Here is a 20,537-nt window from a genome sequence, read left to right on the forward strand (position 1 = left end):
TCATTGAATGAACAGCTTTTGAAGATCATGCGCAGTATCGTTCTTTCTCGCATTTTACCGTCTTGGACGCCATTATCGTTCCCCGAGACACAGACGTGATTTCGTGGAAAATTTTGAGTAGAAAAGCGCCAAAGTAGGAAGTAAGTGATTTTGAGATAAACTTTCATCCCATTTTTGTATTGTTGTGAATGACAGTATGTAAGGATGATTTGAATGGGTACCTATATCTCTAAATTGCATAATACACTCCTAACGAGAGTCATTTTCCCTTTCAAACAATGTTTTGACAAGCTGATTGTGTTTACGACGCGGAAATCGTCTGCTATAAATGACAAGATAGCACGAATCGCTTTATTAAGTTTTCATCACTATAAAATCCTCTTCTGGAGAAAATAAACAAGCATATCAGGAAAACAGGCCTAGTCGACAATGTCATGTATGCCAATAAGACTTCTGATAGGCACAACCTAATGATTAAATGTGTCTCGTCGTGCTATGGGGATGTATCCTACCTCTAACAATGTTGTGGTATTATGCCAATATGTAATGTCATTGACTTGTATGCATATCTTTACAGCTGTACAGTACTGTACTGTCGTGTACTACAGTAGGCATGTTAGTACATCAATTCAAAACCACTTAAGTGAATATTAGCAGACCTTAATCTCTAACGGGTTTTAATATTATAGTGTTACTGTTACACAAAAACAAACTTGTCCAATATTCGTCCATGATGAAATTAACGTTAAACACAATCTCTAGGAAAGTTCATAATGCACAGAGTATATTTGATTGTACAGTATAGTGTACATCAAATGATTGAACCCATTTTTATTTTGTTATTGTATGTTACAGGTGCGTATCAAGACTATGGCCACAGAGGATCCAGGATCTGATGATTTAACTATTAGTTCTCAGACAGGCATGGTTGTTGACACGATAACATTATCAGATGGTGTACAAAACATTGGAGATCAAGGCATCATTAGTGTTACGGTAGATGCTTCATCACTACATGGCATTCCAGGGCTAACAGCACATGCAGGCAGTATGCATTTGGTTATAGTTGATGTTGTATCAGTTTTATGAAATCTTAAGATTTATATATAGAGAGAATAAAAAATATATGGTTTGTATATATCTTACAATACAATTAAGGTTTATTTTGGACATTTGGTGCTAGGCTGAGGAAAGCCAAGATGACAAGGCTTTGCAGTCATCTCCGCTATCCATGTCATTTGAAAAAGTTTATCTGCCCAGTAGTTATCCGTCGGTATGTGCTGTAGTTGCAGGATAAATATATAGTAGTCCTGAACCAGAAAGAAACTTAACTTCACTTCATTAGAAAGTATTATTATCCCCCGCCCAACGAAGTTGGCGGGGGATATACAAATGGGGTCCGTCTGTCCGTCCGTACGAATGGTTTCCGGTAGAGCTGTTATCATATATCGGCATCGCGATATATCACGATTGTAGAGAAGAGACCACGATATCGTTAAAAAAACTTATATCTACGATATCGTCATCAGCCGTAACCCATCATGTGTTAGTTGGAAAGGAAACAAGAACATTGCACTGTCGGACACGGACAGAATCTGATTGACTTGTAAACAAACATCTAATTAAAAGTATAACAAATAAATGTTTGTTTTGATGAATGTTTCACTTTATTTATTTACAAATTACGCTCTATATTGTACTTTCATGATTGGTCCCCCAAACATGACTTATATTTCCATAAATCCTTTTATATTTTACTTGGCAAAAATCGCGATATTATCGTGAAGATATCGTCAAATTTTGACGATATCGCGATGCACATTTTCTCTACGATAACAGCTCTAGTTTCCGGAGCATAACTCTAAAACCAGTGGAGATATTTCCACGAAACTTCATACACACATTGGTCTTATGGTCTAGTAGTGCCTTTTGCTATTTTTAGGTTTTCATTTTTTGCATTTTTTCCGTAACCATGGAATTATTGCTGAAAATATATTTTTGTACCAGGTTCGTTTCCGGAGCATAACTCTAAAACCAGAAGAGATATTTCCACGAAACTTCATACACACATTGGTCTTATGGTCTAGTAGTGCCTTTTGCTATTTTTAGGTTTTCATTTTTTGCATTTTTTCCGTAACCATGGAATTATTGCTGAAAATATATTTTTGTACCAGGTTCGTTTCCGGAGCATAACTCTAAAACCAGAAGAGATATTTCCACGAAACTTCATAGACACATTGTTCTTATGGTCTAGTAGTGCCTTTAACTATTTTAAGGTTTTCACTTTTTGTACTTTTTTCTGTAACCATGGAAACATTGCTGAAAATGGCAGATTTTTGTGTAAGAATCGTTTCCGGAGGACAACTCTAAAACTAGCAGAGATATTTCCATGAAACTTCATAGACACATTGTTCTTATGGTCTAGTAGTGCCTTTTGCTATTTTTAGGTTTTCATTTTTTGTATTTTTTCCGTAACCATGGAAACATTGCTGAAAATACCATATTTTTGTACCAGGTTCGTTTCCGCAGCATAACTGGAAAACTGATCAGTGCACGGAACTCCATAGGCACATTAGTCTTATGGTCTTGTAGTGCCTTTTGCTATTTTAAGGTTTTCACTTTTTGTACTTTTTTCTGTAACCATGGAAACATTGCTGAAAATGGCAGATTTTTGTGTAAGAATCGTTTCCGGAGGACAACTCTAAAACTAGCAGAGATATTTCCATGAAACTTCATAGACACATTGTTCTTATGGTCTAGTAGTGCCTTTTGCTATTTTTAGGTTTTCATTTTTTGTATTTTTTCCGTAACCATGGAAACATTGCTGAAAATACCATATTTTTGTACCAGGTTCGTTTCCGCAGCATAACTGGAAAACTGGTTGTGTGCACGGAACTCCATAGGCACATTAGTCTTATGGTCTTGTAGTGCCTTTTGCTATTTTAAGGTTTTCACTTTTTGTACTTTTTTCTGTAACCATGGAAACACTGCTGAAAATGGCAGATTTTTGTGTAAGAATCGTTTCTGGAGCACAACTCTAAAACCAGCAGAGATATTTCCATGAAACTTCATAGACACATTGTTCTTATGGTCTAGTAGTGCCTTTTGCTATTTTTAGGTTTTCAATTTTTGTGCTTTTTTCTGTAACCATAGAAACATTGCTGAAAATATCATGGTAAATGGTAAATGTTACTTTGCAAAACTCCACCCATCTTTGTGTACATAGTCTAATATAAATGTCAAGGCTGTATACCTGATTCAACAATTACAGCCCTGCTCTACTTGAATTATACTCCATCTTTCTTTAGCTCAACTTCCTTTTTCCTGGGTTTTTTTCATACACATGAGTCTCCACAATCAAACTTACTTCAGCTTTGATATCTCCATTGGCGGGTGATCTGAATGACTATGTCCTTGTTTCATGTTATTTGTAGCTAAAGCTTTTGGCTGAATACCATATAATATGTCAGTGGTTTCATTATCTTTCAGGAGAAGCAAAACAATTGCAATTTCAGGGGATATTTTCTATACTATTGTTGTAAAGGACACTGGACGAGTTGGGCTTCCAAGGAGTTGGGTTTCACCTCTTGGGAGTCATTGCCCAAAGGTGATGTGCAGAAGTCTGTAGAGCAGAAACGAATATTCGCGAATGAATACATTTTAACAAATATTCGAATAGTAAAATAGTATTAAAATATTTGATAAATATTTACGTCCCTTCTGGTATCCATTATGACGCATTATTATGTGAAAATCGAAAGTTTTGCTTTCATTTTACTCAACAATTTAGCTAAGTTATATATTAGATAAATATCGGTAAAAGTGTTTAAAAAAATAATGTATATTGAAAATATGATAAAGATGAAAATAAAAGCATGTTCAATCAAAATATGTTTTAATTCACGGAAAATCAGCCGACATAAGCGTGGTTGTTTACAATCGCTTTACAAAAAAATGATAAAATATTAAACAATAAGTTAATGATATTATTTAAATATTATGCCTATGCAAAAAATGTTCGTAGACAGTGTAAAAACAATCTTCTGACTGACTGCTAACTTGCACATATGTTACACATATGTCTGTCTTTTTTGGGATTCTGTCAAATAATTTTGCTGTGTTTTAACTAAATAAAGCAATAAAGTTTATGCACATAGAATGCAGGTAATTTAGAGCATAATACCGATGTTATAAACATCACACTGTCGAAAAACATTGTTTAATTGATCTCTGCAACGACATGCATTTGCTCAATACATAAAGGACGAAGCCCATACTTACTTCCAGTACAGTATCTGGCGGAAAATTTGAATGAGTACGGAGAGTTTGGGAGTTTCAAAGATCTTTGACATTAAGGTCCGAATATTCAATGAATATTCGATTATCAAAATCTGCTATCCATTTCAGCTCTAGACGTCCGCGAGCATTATAGGCATAGTTTACACCTGGTCATGCTAGTATTTTGACGTATTATACGAACCTGTACTCGCGTGTGACCGTAGACTTCGACTGCCCATATCGGCACTCTGCACATTGAGCATATTCACCACATTGGCAATGAGGATTAAACCTTGTTATACATATTTTATCTCTCTGTTATTGAACATTCCATAGCGTTTTCAGTTATTACACAGCTATATTTACTGCGATATCTGTTTAGTTATTGCTATTGATAGCTTACGTTACCTGAGTAATAGTCCACAACTAATACTTCTTGAGCAACGTTCGTATTGTGCTTTCTCTGATATAGAGTATTTTTGATAAGGTGTTTTGATTTATGACATACGTCACCATGTTCAGTACTCTTGGTACAAGGATAGAGAAAACGGGTGAGGAACTGTTGGTCCTCCAAGGTTTTTAACCTGTCGACGATTGTTGAGCACAGGGAATTGTCTTTTTATAATTCGCCAAAAGTAAACAATTCCGTCGCTGAAACGCATCTGCAGCACATACCCTATTCATCCAGGGTCACTGTTGGTGAATTTGATAAGGTTTTGGATGCGACTTGTTTGGAAAGGGTTCATGTCTGTTTTGGACCACTAAGGTTGACCTATACTGTGAGTCTGTGAAGGGTCTTGAAAGGAGGTCCCCTGTAGTACAGAGGTTCCATGCATGACACCTATACTGTCGTATAATTGTTCCTCAGAATGGGAGTCATTTGGTTTAAAGGGAATCCTATCTTGTTGTCATTATGTGAATGTAGTCCCAGACTCAAATCCTTGTAGAGATGAAGCTCTGCAGAGGGATTCCTGTTAATTAGAGAGGGCCCTTTTTTATAGTTTTTGTGAGGGGACACTTAGTGACTGCATTGGCTTTGATTGCAAGAATGCAAGGGATGAGATGCTTTCCTGTGGCAAGGATGGCTGTGACGGTAGTCCTGGTGTTGTTGGCACTCTGGTCGAAGATTCGCACAGTGAAGCTACCCTTAATGGGATCCCAAGTTGTAACGTGACTGGGGACGAGGTCTCCTGTCGGGGAAAAACTCTACTTGAAAGTTCCAACTATTTTGGGGATGCTAGAGAAGGTGACTCACATTGTATAAATGGTGTAGTCATTTGGGATGGTCAGGAAGCCCGAGATCTGAACTTTGGGGTAGAGTCCCAGCTTTCCTTTATTGTTCTAAAGAAGGTTTGGGGATGTTCTCCTGTTGGGAGAAATCCTGTCATGAGGAATTAATGCTCCAGAGGGGGATCCGTATAGGGAGCTTAGCTCGGAAGGAGGGACTCCAGGGACACCCCAGTATTGAGAGTAACGATGATGCAGGTTCTTCCTGTGAGGTTTATCTGAAGGACTGCATGACTGAATTAGAGGGGGATTCTTATAGTAAAGAAATCCTTACTGAAAATAGTTTGGTAGAGGAACCGAATCTTCGCTTGGTTTACGAGGGGACACTTGGGATGCATTACATTAAAGAGGGTAGCCCAGAGGAAAGATTTTGCGATGCACTGTATGGCTTTATGAAGATTCAGGAGGAGCTTCTATCATGCAATATCGACCCTAATGGTAAATTGTGTATCGTAGAACACCAGGTGTCGGTATCTTTTATTGGTGTAGGCTTTGAAGGGAGTCCTCTTTGTGAAGAGGTAGTTGCTAGTGGTGGGTCGATCATCGGATATGATCGATTGACGACTTGTTAGAGCCTTCCGATGTCGATGATCGGTTCTTGTTTCCCGTAACCGATTAATCGGATAAGTTCTCGACCAGGGGACAGAACCTAGAACCTTCCTCACAGGGGCGAATACTGGTCATGAACTCAAGGCCAAAAGTAAGGCGGTGCCAAGGGAGGCATTAGGAAAGATAAGGTCAGTTAGGAAGAAGAGAAAAGATAAGATATACTAAATTTAGTCGCCTTTTACGATCATGCAATAGGGGCAGCAGGTACAATTCTTACGCCCTAGCTGCAGGGCCAACTACCAGTCTACCACAACACTACTGTACTATAGGATTATATCAAATATAGTGTGCAAGTCTACCACAACACTACTGTACTATAGGATTATATCAAATATAGTGTGCAAGTCTACCACAACACTACTGTACTATAGGATTATGTCAAATATAGTGTGCAAGTTCATGCAAGTGTTCTTAAGGACTAGTGGTAATGAACAAAAGTGAGTTCGGGTTTAATATTGATATACAGTTTATACACAGTAACAGAGTAACACTATCAATAATGATGTAAGCTATATATGAAAAAAATGATAGCAAAATAAGTGAGAAACACGCACACAGCAAATTAAGCAACTTTTAATAGTTTGAGGGCAATCAAATAACACTGCAGTTTGTTGTGGAAGATATTCTTGTAACCGATTAAATAATCGGTAAACAACATCGGCAGCATTAACTGATCCTATCATCGGATCGGTTTGAATCCCCAACTGATGTCCCACCACTAGTAGTTGCTGAGGATTCCTGTTGGAAGGGAGCTTGTCGGGAAAATATCTTGAGTGTAGATCCTTGTAACATGGTGGCACCAGCTTGGCAGGCCTGTTATGACTTTGGTTCAGTAAAGTGTTTTGTGAATACGCCGGGAGGAGGTTCGTAAAGTCAACTCTGAAGGGTTGTACGTACAGTAGGGTAGCTGGACCTTCAGGTTGTCATCGTGATGCAACATCTTCTAAGAGCCTCGATTTGGAGGTAGCTCAAAATGGTTCATTTGATAGGATTTCTCAACTGTCTGACAGTCTCTATATGCAACCTGGCCACAGAAAGGTTAACACAGATCACGAGGGAGCAAAGACCTGTGGACATAGAAGAATGTTCTTTATTGTCTCACTTAAGCGCTTTCTGAGTTAAGGAAGGTAATGGTGCCAAGTGCAATGGTCTGCTCCAGCGTTGTCAGTTGCCAGATGCCTGTGGTCCCCTTCTGTGTTCCACATCTGGTGTTCTTTTCATTGTTGCTCCCTTTTTTGCAGATGCTCGATGTGGCAGCATTGTTGTACGTGGAGGTTCTGTGAAGGTTCTTGAGTGAGATTGTGTGCTCTGGCAGATGGGAGTTCTTGCTAACGGATGCTAGGGATTCCGCTGGTTATGACTTTGTTGGAGTTCCTGAGGTGACACGGGGGGAGAGCATCCTGGGGGAGTTGAGGGATTCAGGTCAGGTACAGACTGCCAGGCTTCTGGTGGTGTGAAGCATCGTACTGTTCCCATGTGGTTTTCGAAATTGAAGGAGGGAGGTGGTTCATGGATGCATAGCTTTATAGTTCTTGTCCTGCAGTTCTGTGGTTCCGGCTCTTGTGTGGCTAGGACAAGTCTCGAGTTGTCGGATGTCAGAGGTTGGCGCGGTGCCTTTGGGGATGATCCAACCGGGCCATTGGCGATGTGGTTGCCGATGTTAACGACCGGTAGGGTTTGTTGTCCTGCACTTGTCAACAGTCATTACCTTCTGATAGCACATGCCGTAGATGGTTGACATTCAGGCTCTTGATCAATTAACCAAAGATTTAACATTTCAGAAATAAAACAGGGAAGAGTGTTGTGAAGGACACTGGACGAGTTGGGTTTTACTCTCGAGAATTAACTCGCCCAAAGATGATGTGCAGAAGTCTGTGAGCATTATAGGCGTACTTTACTCCTGGTCATGCTAGTATTTGGACGTATTATAGGAACCTGTACTCGCATGTGACCGTAAACTACAACTGCCCATATCGGCACTATGCACATTGAGCATATTCACCACTTTATCTGTATGCTATCTAATGTAATTTAGCTCAACTCAGGCGGTACCACAGCCAGTCTTAACTGGCGAAAATTACGAAGTACTGCCTGATAACGAAACCCCTGAAATGTAATTGTGGATTTTGGGTGTGTTGTAGTTGATGCAGCAGATAGCGATGAACATGACCCACGGGATGAAGAACCACCATCCAAACGGCAAAAGACAGATGGGATAGCTCTGGCTAGTAGTAATGTCAACGTTAACAGTAATATAAATCACGACCAATCCATCAAGGTATCTACCAGAGTTTATCTGAGAAATTCTGATCTAACAGGTTTCCAATACAATCTTACATTGGAAAAGGGTTAATAGTAATTTAACTGTTAGTTCAACTGTTCAGATAATAAGGCAAGTGTTCTGTATGTTATGTTATCACATGACTCTAGTATCAAGTTCCACATAGGTTTGATAGAAAACCTAATCTGAAGAATCTGGAAAGAATGCATGCTTTCTGCTTCATTTAAGACACTGATTGATTTGGATAGACACTGATTGATTTGGATCAAATCATGGTTTAGTAAACTCATAATCATGAATGAGAATTGGATGCTGAAAACTGAATCACTTGTCGTATAGTTTAAAAAGTATACCAGTTCCAAGGGACTTGGAAAATGGTTAGAGTGTATTATAGCATATAGTTGAATGAAGAGCTGCTTAGATCACAGTATTTAAATGAAATATGATAAGGTTATACCATATACCATATAGATATAGTATACCATGTTTTTCATTCCTGCTTACTTTGAAAAAATGGTGCCTTGAATCTGATGAAGTATTGATCATGATCGACCGATATCATTTTATATTTTCAGCAATTACTCTTCACAATTAATAAAGCAATATGCATGCGACTAGATGGTATTGAAAACAGCATTGAAATCTTGAATGGCCGTACAAAGTACTTGGAAGAAAAGGTTGAGGAGCTGGTACAGACTAATAAACAAAGTAATAGTGTTCTGCCCAACAATACCCTGGTTTCTCCAAACAACAACAGAAAAGGGTATGTTCTTTTTGTTCTGATGGAATTATAATTAGTGGTTATTTAACAATTTCAGATAACAGAAAATATACAGTATGTTCAAAGGAAGTAAAGATGACTTCATTTTCTATCCAGAAGTCCACAATATTACAGTTAAACAGAGAATTGGGGATGGATCAAAGATTGTTAATATCCCCAAATATTGTAAGCAATCATTCCACTTGTACACAACTCACAAATGCTTATCCTTCCCATGAAAACATCAACCTACTTTGGGAATATGTACGTGTTTATTGTTGATTACTTTGATGGTATCCTCCATGGAACAGATATAACGTGAGAATGCATGATTTATTGTCATCTTTATCACAAAGCATTGTTTAGGTGGAAGCTTTATTTATGGTAACTCCCCTTGAGTCATAAAAAAACCACATAAAACATCCATGCAAGTCCTACCATTATTGTGATCTTGGTAAAGTGAATGATGAAAATGGTGCATGACCCAAATAGAGACTTTTTTATTATTATCCCGGCGGGGGATATACAAATGGGTTCCGTCCGTCTGTCCGTCTGTCCATCCATCCGTACGAATGGTTTCCGGAGCATAACTCTAAAATCAGTAGAGATATTTCCACGAAACTTCATACACGCATTGGTCTTATGGTCTAGTAGTGCCTTTTGCTATTTTTAGGTTTTCATTTTTTGCGTTTTTTCCGTAACCATGGAAACATTCCTGAAAATATCATATTTTTGTACCAGGTTTGTTTCCAGAGCATAACTCTTAAACCAGAAGAGATATTTCCACGAAACTTCATAGACACATTGATCTTATGGTCTAGTAGTGCCTTTTGCTATTTTAAGATTTTCACTTTTTGTATTTTTTTCTGTAACCATGGAAACATTGCTGAAAATGGCAGTTTTTTGTGTAAGAATCGTTTCCGGAGCACAACTCTAAAACCAGCAGAGATATTTCCATGAAACTTCATAGACACATTGTTCTTATGGTCTAGTAATGCCTTTTGCTATTTTTAGGTTTTCATTTTTTGCACTTTTTCCGTAACCATGGAAACATTGCTGAAAATATCATATTTTTGTACCAGGTTCGTTTCCGCAGCATAACTGGAAAACTGGTTGAGATATATGCATGGAACTCCATAGGCACATTAGTCTTATGGTCTATTTTAAGGTTTTCACTTTTTGTACTTTTTTCTGTAACCATGGAAACATTGCTGAAAATGGCAGATTTTTGTGTAAGAATCGTTTCCGGAGCACAACTCTAAAACCAGCAGAGATATTTCCATGAAACTTCATAGACATATTGTTCTTATGGTCTAGTAGTACCTTTTGCTATTTTTAGGTTTTCACTTTTTGTGCTTTTTTCTGTAACCATAGAAACATTGCTGAAAATATCATATTTTGTAGCAGGTTCATTTCCGGAGCATAACTCTAAAACCAGGTTTTTTCCACGATACTACATAGACACATTCTTTTTATGGTCTAGTAGTACCTTTTGTTATTTTTAGGTTTTCATTTTTTGCACTTTTTCCGTTACCATGGAAACATTGCTGAAAATATCATGGTAAATGGTAAATGTTACTTTGCAAAACTCCACCCATCTTTGTGTATATAGTCTAATATAAATGTCAAGGCTGTATACCTGATTCAACAATTGCAGCCCCGCTCTACTTGAATTAAACTCCATCTTTCTTTAGCTCAACTTCCTTTTTCCTGTTTTTTTTCATACACATAAGTCTCCACAATCAAACTTACTTCAGCTTTGAAATCTTCATTGGCGGGGGATCTGAATGACTATGTCCTTGTTATTTCATGGAAGTGGTAATAGTAGGCTAAGTAAAAATGATAACCTAGTTTTCAAAAAAATAACTCCAACTCCTAATTATGATGACCAACCAGACCAAGATCACTTATCTCTTCAATTTTATGAGGCAATGCATTTAATTATCTAAAATATATAATTTCCTTTATCCATACCTGTGTAGCTCTGCAATCCATGTGGTTGGATGTGTAATGTACATTGCCGAGTACATGTGTAATTACAGTTGTACAATTTTCATTAAGGTAGCTCCATACTTTTGGGAAAACCCATGTCATTTTTTTCTAACAGGTCTTATTTTCTTGCATTTTTCATGTAGATTTCAAATCTGTAACGATAAATGAGTGTTCTCGAATTACTTTTTGAGATATTTGAGCTTGAAATATACCATCCATGCAAATTTGCTGACCGAAAATAGAAAAATTCGTAAAATTATGTTTTCTGTAATATTAGGGTGAATATAGTCTCGATCCTGTTGATTTTTTGTCCTAAATTTCTTACGATAGAACAATATACAAAACTATTTTATTTTTACAAATGCTAACTAATTTTTGTTATTTCCCAGGACCGTTTCTATACGTTATTATCATGTTTTGCCATATTTTCGCCCGTAAAAAATCAATGAATAGGCCAAAAAGGAAATGAAAACCCATGTCAATTTCACAATATTTGTATATGATATGCCCAAGGTAATATGTTTTTCAAATATCATATAAAAACACAGGGTCCTCGATCAAAATTTCACAATTTTGTAAGCTTGAAGTTTGTAACTCGCAACCCTACCCCCGTTTCATCCAGTGCTAAGATGGGTTATATTTGACTATTTTTTGAAAATCATGCCGCAAAAAAACATTCCACATCAGTTCATACGCTTTTGTGATATTATATCTGGTTTACGTCTGTTTGTTTTTTATGATTTTCTCCAAATTGTGTGTTTAAAAGAAATCCGTATGCGATTTTTTTAGAATTCCGGAATTTCGGTCCGGCCGGGTCCCCTCTTATGATTTATAGCGACGAACGGCACTTCCGGTGTTTAAAAATCCATTCCCATTTACGACAGGGACCGCAAAAACCACAGAGATAGCATATAATTTTCACTTCACTGCTTTTATTAGATTTATTTAATGATTTTAAACATTCAATATTATATGTAGACAATTTTCACCCATTGAAAAAATATCCAAGTGTGATGTCGTGGCGTATCGGAAACCATTCTGGAATTCAAAACAACCTCCGCAACTTCCGGTATAGCGTCATATAAATTGGCGCGATTTTCAAAAGTATGGACCTACCTTAATAAGAATGTTATAATATGAAAATATATGTAGTGGAAGGTTAAAAAAACACAGTTATTTTTAGATTGTGTTATAACTACATGTATTACGGGGGTATGTAATAACATGGTAAAGGTGGTAGGGAAAAGCCTTCTCTGACCTGAACAAAACTGCAAGAGCTCTGATTATGTATGGTTGTATCACTGTATGAGGTGTCATAAAACCAGAAACAAGAATATTTGATACCTTAGTAGAACCTGGTAGTTTATTTTGTGTTACAGTGCTGTGATTGTGGGACTGCCTCAGGGAACCACTAAAGTAGAAAATACAGGTAATTAAATACAATTTCATCGATTCATATTTACATTTTCACTGCAACCTCACTATTTAACCATACAAAATGCAGTTGGTGTTCACCATTGCATGAACTGCCATCTGCTTTATTCAATTATAAATGCACAACCTCTTGGAAATTTATCATGAAATATTTATTAAATGTAAATATTAGCATTAAACTGCATTCAGGTGCCAATTATGGGAGTATGAATGCCAACTGGACAGCAGCAAATTCAAAATGAAGTGCTAGTGTGCTTTGTTAAATTTATCGCTTATATAATATACTCCCATAATAAACTGATTGCAATTCAATGCTTAAATAATCATGGTAATTAAAAAATGGTTTAATTGTTTTTGAGGTACATGTATATGGAAAATAAAAACTTTTATGATGATTGAATTTTGTATTGTACAGTCAAACCTCGATGATTCAAATTCTGAGGAGTACAATTTCTCTTTTAGTTTTGTATTTACAGTGTGTTTTCGTTTTTATATTCAATCCGTGATATTAACCATTGCTTCAATAGTCCCTACATGTACATGGGTTAATACACGTAAGTCTTGTTTATGATATATTGCTTACGATAACAATACACATGATTGATTTTATACTTCTTTTTCTTTTTTTTTTCTTTTTTTTTTTTTTTTTGTGGTAAATACAATGATTGTAAAGTTTAAGGAACAGAGATGACGTGTACACAACTGCCACCATTGGTTCGAAGTCTCGATGTTTCAAAGTTTTTCTGTGGGTCTCTTGAACTTCGATACATCAAAGTTTGACTGTACATTGAGAATTCTAAAACAAATCTTTTATACTTTTAGGTCCTGGTGTAAACAATGGCGATGGAATACAGAACATGGGACTTGGACCTAATGTAACACTCATTACCCTTAACTCAGAAGGTTAGATATCAATATGTGTCATCAAAATTGTTTTCTAAATCATTGATGCTTTAGTTTGCCTGTGAGCTTCTGCTATGGAACAGCATATGATCATCAATATTTAATTCAAGAGATTAATGATAAGAGTATAAATAACACCACTGTTTAAATATCGCACCCACCCCAATAGCTGCAATATTGTAGCTCAAAAGACTTTTTGACAGAAAATTGTGTTGTCTTTAGAGCTACAATTTCGGCCTATTACTGCTAATGGAGCAAAGTAATGATTATGCAAACCATTATAAACGTTTGTTTGCACTTTTATCATACTTGTTTGATATCGCATACCTACTAGGGAATAAAACTGAACTACATAAAATATCATATTCTCATCGAGGCGTTATTTTTTTACATAATACATATGAAGGTCTTTCTGAAGGGAATTTATACGACAAGTCGACAAATTGTGAATTTGACGTCTTGAGAGCGGGACGGTAGATATTAAGAGTGGTAGTTATGTTTGTTTTGGACAACAATATATGTAAATGCATGAATACGCATAAAATAATTGGAAACTTACCAAAAAATATAGAAAACTATGCCCGAGTGATTTTCGGAGGCAGTGCTCCACTACGACACATAGGGACCAAAGTGTACCCGGGCGAAAGGTATAGTAGGCCGGGTACATATATATTCGTTCTACCACCCCAACACCAAAGTACAAAATACACTGTACAGTTTGCATAAATAGAATTATTTGGTTTCCGATATAACCAGTTGACAGACAATCAACTACAGTTAGTGCCCTAGTATTTTAACTATTATTATTCACTTGCTGATGAAAGCAGAGAGAACTATATAGTTAAGTTTTCATCACTGTCTGTCTGATTGTCCATCCTTGGGTCTGTTTATTAGCGCTCTTACAATATGGCTATTACTTCCTGATGGATTATCACTTCTCATATAAATAGATGATATAAAGTTCAAATTTCAGGTATTAGCTCGAGGTCAAGGTCACTGTTTCTATCTTCATTAAAACATTATCAGCAGTGCTTCATTTCTTTATGAGTGAAAAGTTGTGGGGATCAGCAAGGGACATAAATTCTATGTAAAGGAATTGTGCTGTTATAGATATTTTCAATATAGAGTGGCTCTACAATATTGATTAACGGTTTTGTATTTGTTTACAGAGGACTATCCCCAAGGAACATGGTTAGGAGATGAAAACAACCCTGAGATGAGAGTTCGAGTACCAATTACACCAAGGTAACTATTATTAAGGCTGCACAAAACAAAAAGGATGCAATGTCTAGGAATTACCACTTGGAGTTTGGCAAGAAGATAATTTCCTGTTTAAAAAAATGCTTGGACATTTTTCTCTGTCAAACCTGTGATCAGCCACTTAAATTATCAACAAAAACTGACTACCAAAGATGCTCCACCGCTGACAAATGGTATTTTTCACTTTTTAAAACAGGAGTAGACAAATTAGTATTTTTCTTCGGTTACAAAAATTACTTACTTTACACCATTACCACCATTGAAATGTTACAGCTATTAATTTTACTTCAAGTTAAAAATATAAAAAATAATTAATTGTATCCTGAAAAAATTCTGTTGCACTATATCCTATATGAAATGAAGTACTGATTGCCTATGCACCAAACGCAATATGAATTATTATATATTGATTTTTATATTGATTAGATATACAGTTAAAATTGTTTTAAGAGACCTTCCAAAGGAGATTGAAAAATAGGTCACATATGACAGTTGGTCTCTTAATTGAATCACCCCTTTCGAAACAATTAAATACATGTATCAATGTATATTGTGGGACATGTTTTGACAGTTTTGTTGTACTAAAAACAGTCACAATAATAGGAAATTATTAAATATATAATATATCACATAATCTAATACATCTTTTAATTATGTATTTAATTTTAGGCACTTTTATTTTTCAATTATCTATTTATTTTTTATTTATCTTTCTGTTTTTATTCATGAATAAGATTAAAAATTTCTAAAACAAATATTTGTTTAGGCCTACCACTTATATATCATAATTAGCTACAAAATTACAATGTATTTAAAAGCAGAAAAAAAAATAAAAATAATTTTTAATGTTTTTTTTTTAATTTTCTTTAATTGTTTTATTCATGTATTTTATAGATAAAAAAATGCAAAAAAAAATTAGTGTGAAAAAAATAATTTCAAAAAAATCCGGAAATCAGCTATCTCCTACTCCTCTGTTACTATCTCCCAAAATGGCTGCCATCATGCTTAGCTACACTGATACATTTTCAGTACCATATTTCTACATTCATGTCGTTCTTATGTGAGTAAATCATTGTTCATTATTATTTTAGTTGGTTTTGGAAGTGATTATTCTTGATTTTTATCACAAACATCGTGAATAAATAGCACATTTTCCTTGCAATATCCAGCTCAGACATGCAGACGGCTTCGGCCATCGGTACCGAAGCCGAGAGACTTCATGCATGAACAAGTGCTAATTAATGTCAAAGTGAACACCTCGTGTATATAACCAAGCCATATGGATAGCTCTTTTGTCTTGCCTTAATGGGGCTGGGTTGGAAGCCCTACAGGATAGTTAACTGGCTTGGCTTTATATATGAATAGAAGACAAATGCATGTGTGATTTGGGTCGTTAAATACAGAATATCGAATGTCGTTGGATCCTAAAAGTATGGTCGCTTGTCCCATAAGACAGACGGTCGTTTAATACAGATAGATTATATAGTAATTTTCGCTGGGAGGAATAATTTAGGTCGTTTAAGACAGAAGGTCGCTGAATTCAGAAGGTCGCTAAGGCAATTTTGACTATATATATATATATATATATATATTAAACACCAGTTATTGTTCAAATGATTAATATCATTTATGCTCTGTTGGCGGTGGAGCATCTTTAAGAGATAGCCTCAAAGATGATATATCCTATTTTCTTGATGCATGACTTAAGGATGTATTCTTCTGAGGTTTCAGTCCCGTTGAAGTCTCGTTTCGACATAGATCAAAGAAGTTATGAGATTTTCAAATAAAATCTATCAATATCTGTAGCAAGTTGCCAGTTGTAAATTTTGTCAAAAAATTACATTTCTATTTTTGGCAGATTTTTGTATACGGGGATTTTAAGAAATGGCCCATTTGGCGGCCATTTTGAAATTGTGTCTTTTTTCGCTTTGAATAGAGCCACAGTTTTACCATTTTTTACTGAAATTGTTTTTACTTAAATCATCAATGCGCCAGCATTTTTAGCTGTATCGAGCTAATTTTTGCTGTAAATCTTTACTAGGTTCATGGTAATTAAGATATGGAGCATCAATGTGTGAAATAATACACTTTTGTCATTTTGATTTTACATTTAATATCAATTTTATCACTTTTATTTTTTACTCTAAAATACTGAAAAATAACAAATATTCAAATGGGGCAAAAAAGTAAGCACACGGACCCCCAATTTTTCTGCCTGATTTAGAAAGAGCAACCCTTTTCCTATTGATATGCAAAATACTGACAAAAGTTTAATACCAGAACTTTTTCTGTATAGGGTTAAATTTGGCAAAAATGGCTGAAAATGGTGCATTTTGTAGCTCAAAATTAAGGGGTAGGGGTGGCATATGTTGTTATTCTGAGAAAAAAATATTACTCTTATTTATCATAAAGGGTATATTTTTAAAGAAGACTACTGGAAAATAAATTCTACAAAAATCCATACATATTTAACATCTCATTAGGAAATTATGGCTTTAATCCCTCGCGTATGTGGTCAAAACGGCAAAATTCACATAAAATCCAATATTTTGTCAACTTGGTACCTTTGAGTTACAATAGCTCAAAAACGAGCACACGGACATATGTTTTTTCTACCATTTTCTTTTATGGTATGAACTCCTCTTTCCAAAAATCTATATGAGAAAAAAAGTTTAATACAAGAAAATTTTGACTTCTCAGAGGAGTACATCCTTAAGTAACTTTTCCAATTTCAGTGACCTTCTTCATATACATTCTAACTGCCGGACAGCAGAAAAGATGGCATTGACTATGCTTGACTACTTGTTTGATAGAGAAACACAGGCATCCTCTAATTTATCAGGCATGGGCAAACATGGCAAACGACAACTAGATCCTCTTATGATCTATGGCATCAGATGTAAGTAGACATCATTGTTCCATCAGAACATTTCTGGTCCTATATGATTCAGAGGAATTTCGACTAAATTTGCTTCAATTTTGTAACTGGTACATAACATAGTTCTCTTACTTGTGGGAAAAATGTATTGATTTTAAATGATTGTTTTTAATTTAGTGACTTTTTAGCTTGAGTTAATTGAAACAGGAACTCTGATCTTGTAGTAAAAAGGCATGATTTACTTATATTTCTTGCACTCTTATATGTCACCATATTTCAGAAGAAAATGTTAAATGATTTTCATTGAGATTGCCTGTTCATGATTTCTTACACAACTTTTGGCTTTATTTCTAATCTTTTTATGGAACAGGCCACCTGATTCATAGATTTGGAATCAATGAAGCCGACTGGCATAGAATAAAGCAAAACGTAGACTCTAAATGTAGAACAGCGTTTCGCAGGAAACAGAAAGGAATGCCACTTACAGTCAAGGCATTCAGAGGGAAATCCACTCCTACCTACATTCAAGTAGGACCAGATGAAATGGGTAGTGATGACGACTCTCTTCAGGATGCAGAATTACATATTCATCAGGTACTGTGGTATTACTTACACATTATTTGTTTGAATTTTACATAATATTGTTTTGTACCATCATGAGTGAATATTATATTATAAACCTCAATTCTAATTGAAAATTCATGTTGATACAGCATTAAAAAAATCTTAGTCAAAATATTTGCACGCTGAAAGGAGCTATTTTAACATTGTTAAACAAAAAGTAAAAAAAAAAAAAAAAACATTGCTGCATTTTATTTTTCTCTTTGTTTCTCAATGTTTCAATTAAAACTCCAATACAGGGACAACTAGATTTAAAACAGACCATGGCTGCCATGCAGACAGAGGGCTTACCTCCAGGGGAGATTCAGATACTACATGCGACACCTGAACAGATATCTCAGCTCCAGCAGGCTCATCATATACAGATACTACAGGGAGACCAAGTAATCCAAGTCCCAATGCCTGTAAGTCTTCTCTCATATGGCAAACTGAGTCTTCTTATTCACATTGATAGAGATTGAAATATTGTCATTGATTAAGTCTATCTATGTTTTTACAACAATATAAACTTGATAATATAATCTCTACATTTTGACAAATGCAAACACACAACATTCAGCTGAATTAAACATGCTAGGGATATACTGTTAAGGTCTTCTGTACAGGTACGGAAATTTGGGAGAGAGAAAAACTGGTGTATTTCTAACTTAAAATTTTCATGTTATAACTTCATCTTGATCTGTTAACTAGATGATGAAAATATGAATTAAATTTTGATGGTTTTTATATAGAATTCTACATTATGACCTGCACATTTTAGTGTAAAATTAAATGAAACATGTTTGATATTAAGTTAGGATTTTGCACATTGATGATAATTGCTATAGTAACGACACACAGAAAAGCAATCAATATCAACTAAATTCTAGCATAGCAAAACAATAAAATAAGGTTACCCTTTGACATTGTTTTGAATGAATGGCCATACAACTTGTGCATATTTTTAAATGGCAAGTGATAAATCCTTATTGAAATACTTTTGGTACTAAAAGCAATAATAATTGAGGTGGGAAATAATGTCATGAATCCATATGTAAATATTTAAAGTTTAATAAAAAAAAATTTTTTTTTTTTTAACAAAAATGTGTCCTGTCAAAATTAATCCCATTTATAAAATGTTACAGATGACCCAGTCAGAGGACACCAATGACCTCCAGGTGGCAGTGTCACTGCCACAAACAGACAGTGTACGGGTAGTGACGACGGAAGATGGGGAGGTTGTACAACTAGCTCAAGTAGACCCAGGGGTAGCGGACCAATCTAGTTGAAACCAGTACAAGTGATTATAAAGAACAATGTGATAATGTCAATGTGCTTGTAAAGGAGACTACCTCTATTTTGTCTCTACATTCTTCAATGTAATTTACATCAGTGTGTATGTAAAAACTCTCCAGTGTCACCTTTCTACTGAATTAAGGGTTTGAAAAGCACATTAAATTATTTAAGTATGTGTATTTCTTTTGTGTGTTTGTGTTTTGTTTTTTCTTTGTTTTTTTTTTTCATGTGTGTGTGTACCTCAGTCCACCTGCCGTTCTTGGTCTATCATCTGCCTGTAATCACTATTTCTCAAAAAGTAATGAAGACATTTGTCTCAAATTTCATTGGTAGATTCCCATTGAGGCCTCAACAAGATTACGAACAGGTTGCCGTCTTGGATTATGATAGTGGAAGTTTGTTAGAACTATTTCTCAGAAAGTACTGAAAGGATCTGACTCTTATTTAAGTTTTTGTTTTTGTTTGGGTCATATTTGTACTCCGTTTCGGGATTGACACCATGGCCAACTAGACAACTTTGAGACAGGCTCAGCTATATGTTATGTTTCTCCTATCTCAGAAAGTGCTTTCTCATTATCGCATGTATAGTTTTTCTTTGGTCCTTAAAAATAAACAATTCATTTTGTGATGGAAAAGTGGAATTCAGACATATATTTATCTTGATGTTTTGAAAAAACTATTGAAGTGTAGTGCCCCTTATTAGTTTTAATTCATTTGACTAATAAATATATATTAATGGTAGGCATGAGGACCTCTCTGGTTTCTATCTCTTGTTGATCAATAAATTCTTATGAATTTGATAAATCACTTTAGATTAATAACATTACTGAAGGCTATTTCAGAACAATATCCCCATATTTTAACATGGAAAAAGAAAAGAATTATATAGGAATTTTGAACATTAAATCCATTTTATGGGTGGTAAAACCTAACAGAACTTGAACTCTGGGATATAAATG

The 20,537-nt window shown here is 35.4% G+C and overlaps 1 protein-coding gene across 1 annotated transcript; it reads left to right on the top strand.

The window, feature by feature from the left end:
• Nucleotides 1-20: 20 nt before the first annotated feature.
• Nucleotides 21-19,753, top strand: LOC138315616 (protein BANP-like). The gene is made up of 11 exons (XM_069256764.1): nt 21-140; nt 856-1,048; nt 8,316-8,452; nt 9,031-9,218; nt 12,587-12,636; nt 13,464-13,544; nt 14,714-14,789; nt 17,540-17,703; nt 18,053-18,276; nt 18,543-18,707; nt 19,428-19,753. Exons 2-11 carry the CDS (start codon nt 871-873, stop codon nt 19,569-19,571), a joined length of 1,407 nt encoding a protein of 468 aa, XP_069112865.1. The 5' UTR covers nt 21-140; nt 856-870; the 3' UTR covers nt 19,572-19,753.
• Nucleotides 19,754-20,537: the final 784 nt, after the last annotated feature.

This window comes from Argopecten irradians, chromosome 2 (assembly GCF_041381155.1).
Source record: "Argopecten irradians isolate NY chromosome 2, Ai_NY, whole genome shotgun sequence".
NCBI lineage: Eukaryota > Metazoa > Mollusca > Bivalvia > Pectinida > Pectinidae > Argopecten > Argopecten irradians.